The 4,465-nt window shown below is 39.6% G+C and overlaps 1 protein-coding gene across 1 annotated transcript in view; it reads right to left on the bottom strand.

Moving 5' to 3' along the window:
• Nucleotides 1-4,465, bottom strand: part of shank2a (SH3 and multiple ankyrin repeat domains 2a) — a 25,143-nt gene that overhangs the window by 14,447 nt on the left and 6,231 nt on the right. Inside the window, exons 9-10 of the mRNA XM_016516334.1 lie at nucleotides 1,387-1,453; nucleotides 588-740 (exon numbers count right to left, since the gene is read on the bottom strand). Of these exons, the coding sequence (XP_016371820.1) occupies nucleotides 588-740; nucleotides 1,387-1,453 (220 nt within the window). The remainder of the gene's footprint in view (nucleotides 1-587; nucleotides 741-1,386; nucleotides 1,454-4,465) is intronic.

Below are 4,465 nucleotides of genomic sequence, written 5' to 3'. Positions count from 1 at the left end.
GGAACATGATCTTTAATTAATATCCTAATGATTTTTGGCATAAAAGAAAAATGTATAATTTTGACCCATACAGTGTATTGTTGGCTATTGCTACAAATATACCCCAGCGACTTAACACTGCTTTTGTGCTGCAGGGTCACTTATATATATATATATATATGGCATTACACTATATATACACTTCATGTGGCTGTATTACAATATGTCTTTAAGTTGCATGCATTTCGATGTTTACAGCTTTGTTTGCACTATTAAAGATGGCTGTTTATGAATGTTGCATATGATCACTATAAGCAAATTCAGACTTTATTAAAATCAAATTCATTAAAATCATCTTTCTGCCAAATCATGAAAACAGTTCACCGGACGTTAATCTTTTTTTTTGCCCTTTGCTTTCTGGATAGTGCATGTTGCTGTGAAACTATGGCAAATCGAGTGTAATGGACAAAAACTAAGATTTGTAATCATCCCAGCAAACTGCAGATCATACTCTTACAGCAAAACCAACATTTCAAAGCCACAACGGAGCACACACAAAGAGCTGGAGAAGGTCCTGCTAGAGATGAAATCAGCGTAAATCAACACACCTCTCTCTGCTGTGCACCAGGCAGAACCCATGACCCAAACGATTCCAGTCCCTACAAAATCCCATCCCAGATCAGAGAGCAGGAATGAGTCCGGCGCTGCGCTCGCTGGAAGATGATGAGCTCGTAATCCTTCGCTGCTGTTGTGACTTGAGGCTTTTTTCATTTAGTCTGCAGGACAGCTGTGGGCTGCTCCGGGAAACAATCACGGATTATGCCTCCTCAGATATTTACTTCTGTTCCTTTTGATTGATTTATTCATGTGAACGGTTGCCTGGGCCCGGTATAATCCAGCTCACTCAACATTTTTTGCATTTATGAAAACATACTGAAAAAACAATGCTCTTTAGGTCAAGTCAGCATATAGGGTAGCACTGCTTGTTGTTTTTGTCTTTTGGAAAAGCCCTGCCCTCTTTTGACAGAGTCCATCCTGACCGACGGCTGATATCACAAATGTGAATAAAAACAGTAGTGTGCGTATACAGTGTGAAAACAAATGAATGACCAAATACACAGGTTATGTAGTGTTGTCTATGTTTAGGTGACACTCAGCTGCAACATGTTTGTGCTCAAAACCATTCACTCAGAAAACAACCCACAGTTTCAGAGGAGAATATCTTAAATGCAGCTCTGGCTCGGCATCGCTCTTAATCCTAGCTGCAGCTCTTGGATTAGTCCAGTCATTTCTTTCACATTAAGACGTGCCTTATTTGCACACACACTGCTGTCTATAGAGCTCTGCTGGAGGTTTCTGATATGGGGTTGTTAAATCAGATGCAGTCGCTGTATTCGTGGCTCTTACCTACGTCACTTTCTCTGTGCTTCTTTATCAGCTCCGCCAACTCGAAATTCCCAGAGATTATGGCCACCTGCAACACAAGGGTATCTGAGTCAGTTTCATTCAGAGTCAAATACCGCAAACTCACGTCAACAATATCAATATAGCTCGATGCATCAGTCAAGTGACTAATGATATGATGTATGTGTAAAAATGCATAAAAGCAAAAATGCAATATGTAAAAAAAATCTACATATGCGTTATATATCTATAAAATATACTAGAAGAATATATATTTTTATACTTTATTTAAATATTTGATACATTTTTTACTTTATTTTTGAAATTTCTTTGGATTTTTCTGTATAAATGCATTTTTTCAACAACGGGATTATCTAGATTTATTTTAGATTATATTTTATTTTATTTTAATTGTGCTCACATTTTAGGACAATAGACTGAAATATGATTAATGAACTAATGAGCGACTTTCCAATATTCTTTAAAAGACTAAAGTGTGTTTTTTGTTTCTGATGTCCCAGGATTTGCTATTTTCAGAGAGATCAATGACATATTTGTGGTATATGTTTGTTGCATTTGTGAGTTGATACAAATGTAACTGGTTGTGTATTGATATACCGATTGCACCCCTGATGCCTCAACTGAACCGTTCAAATAAATGAATGAATGAATGAATGTTTATTGTCATTGTATGCTCCCAGTGGAACAGAACAACGAAAGCAGCTCTTTAAGACACCAGATAACCAGATAAGTACAGAACAATAAGTAAAAAAAATAAAATAGATAAAAGAAACATAAACAGTATAAACATTCTAAACACTAAACAGTAGAAACGTAACAGTAGTGCAGCAACAGTATAGTGTAATAAAGTGATTGTGCATAAGCAGTACTTGTAATATTGCACATTGAAAAGTGTGCGTAAACTGTAAACAATGTATACAGAATAAGCAGTGTAAATGGTACTGTAGCAGCAATGTACTATTATAAAGTGGGAAGTGCAAGACAACAACAGTATTGCACGTATGTTCATGTGTACTGAACTGTATGTAAACAGTATATGTTGGCAGATAGTGTGGATATTGTGAGTTCAGGTTTGATTGAGAGCGGCCACAGCTCCGGGGAAAAAACTGTTCTTAAATCTGGTTGTGCGAGCAGAAATGGCTTTATGATGCCTGTCAGATGGCAGCAGTTCAAAGAGGTGATGGCCAGGATGTGTGAGGTCCTTGCAGATGTTATCTGCCTTCCTGAGACGCCGTGTACTGTATAAGTCCTCCAGCGCTGGTAGTTGAATCCCGAAGATCCTTTGTGCGCTGGAGACAACACGAGCAGCGGTAAAAGGTTGCCAGCAGTTCTTGTGGCAGTCCGGCTTTTTTCATTGCTCTCAGGAAATACACCCGCTGCTGTGTCTTTTTGACTTGTGCAGTGGTGTTAGTGGTCCAGGTAAGGTCCTCTGTGATGTGAACCCATAGAAAAACGGATGCTGGGAACCCTCTCCACTGATGAAGACCACAGCATAATTCCGATTCTGGGATCTCCTGAAGTCAACGATGAGCTCCTCGGTCTTCCCAGTATTCAGAGACAGGTTGCTCCTCAAACGCTCCATAGGCTGATTCGTCAATGTCTGTGATCAGCCTCACTAAAGTCGTGTCATCTGCAAACTTCACTATGGTGTTGGTGTCAGATGCAGGAACACAGTCGCGGGTGAAGAGGGAGAACTGGATGGGACCGAGCACACACCCCTGTGGTGTACCTGTGCTCAGAGAGATGGTGGAGGATGTGTAGGGGCCCGGTCTCACTGTCTGGGGCCACTCCGGATTTACTCTCCGCAGCGTGCTATGTACATCACATATGCTCAGTGTCAGAAGCTGATCATCTTGCATTCCAGCTGTGCATTCTTACATCGCGACCGTGCAGAAGAAATAATATGCCGCACACAGGACAGACGCCATTTAATTGAATTCTAGGAAATGTGAAATAATTGCAATGAGTTGGTGTCGCTATAGAGTTAGAACCGGTGAATGCGGTTTACAGGTTTCATAGAAAGAGGTGAAACAGCTCAACACGAGAGCCAACGCAAATGTAATGACTTGTGAAATAAAACGTCATCATGTTTTAAATAAAAGTGGCTTGATTAAGTGGTGGAAATGATGGGCACAGAATGGTAACAAAACTCAGAGACATTTACAGTCACACACAGGTGTAGTGTACAAACTACATGGGGATGTTTAGATAACCGTAAAATAATTCACATGTTCACGTTGTTTGAAAATATTTGTTTTTTATATATTATATTATAAGCCTAATAAATAATTTACCTCAAACACAATCTATGCTAAAGATTAAGATTACTGTATCATAACTGGATCTCTTTCTGATTTAAGGCACCGATTCCCTGTTACTAATCCAAATTAACCCAACAGAAACACAACTAACTCTATTTACTTCTTTTAATGGGTTGCCTAAGTCAGGTATAGCTACGTTTATTGTGTAATTGAGTTTTTGTGTCGAGCTGAAGTGTGTGATTTCTGAGCCTCTATCAGCATCAGAAAAACACGCAGGTGATCCTGTCCTAAAGTCATGCCTGCTTGAGAATGTGTTCGTATGTAAATCCCATCAGGATGCTTCATCAATCAGACTGCAGTTCTGTTTAGTGCTGCTAGTGGCACAGAGAAACAGAATAAATCACAAGATTTTTTGATGCTAAAAAGCATAATGCCCATAAACTGAATTCATCTGAATGAAAATCATGACATAGTATGCATGCATGTACAGAGCAGACTATACTGAAGTACACTAGAAAGTGCATCTGAGGAGATGAATGGAGGAAATGTAAAATCTCAGAGGGTTTAACACACTGAATCACTTCCTTGCGGTGATTATTTTCATTCTGCTCAGTTTCTTCTTTTGAATCGTCTAATATGCTCGTTTGAGAGACTCTGCACATGCGTGCTTGAGCCATAATCCTACCAGCACTTCTGACAGGAGATTTGTACCTCACCATCTGTAGCCTTTAATCACAGTTCATCCACAAACTACTGGAACACACACACACACACACACAGACACAGACACACACACGCCC

Source organism: Sinocyclocheilus rhinocerous, unplaced genomic scaffold (genome assembly GCF_001515625.1).
Source record: "Sinocyclocheilus rhinocerous isolate Xijiao unplaced genomic scaffold, SAMN03320098_v1.1 scaffold1499, whole genome shotgun sequence".
NCBI classification, from domain to species: domain Eukaryota; kingdom Metazoa; phylum Chordata; class Actinopteri; order Cypriniformes; family Cyprinidae; genus Sinocyclocheilus; species Sinocyclocheilus rhinocerous.
Note: the sequence above shows the minus strand (reverse complement) of the source record. Positions and strands in the feature narration are given on the sequence as shown.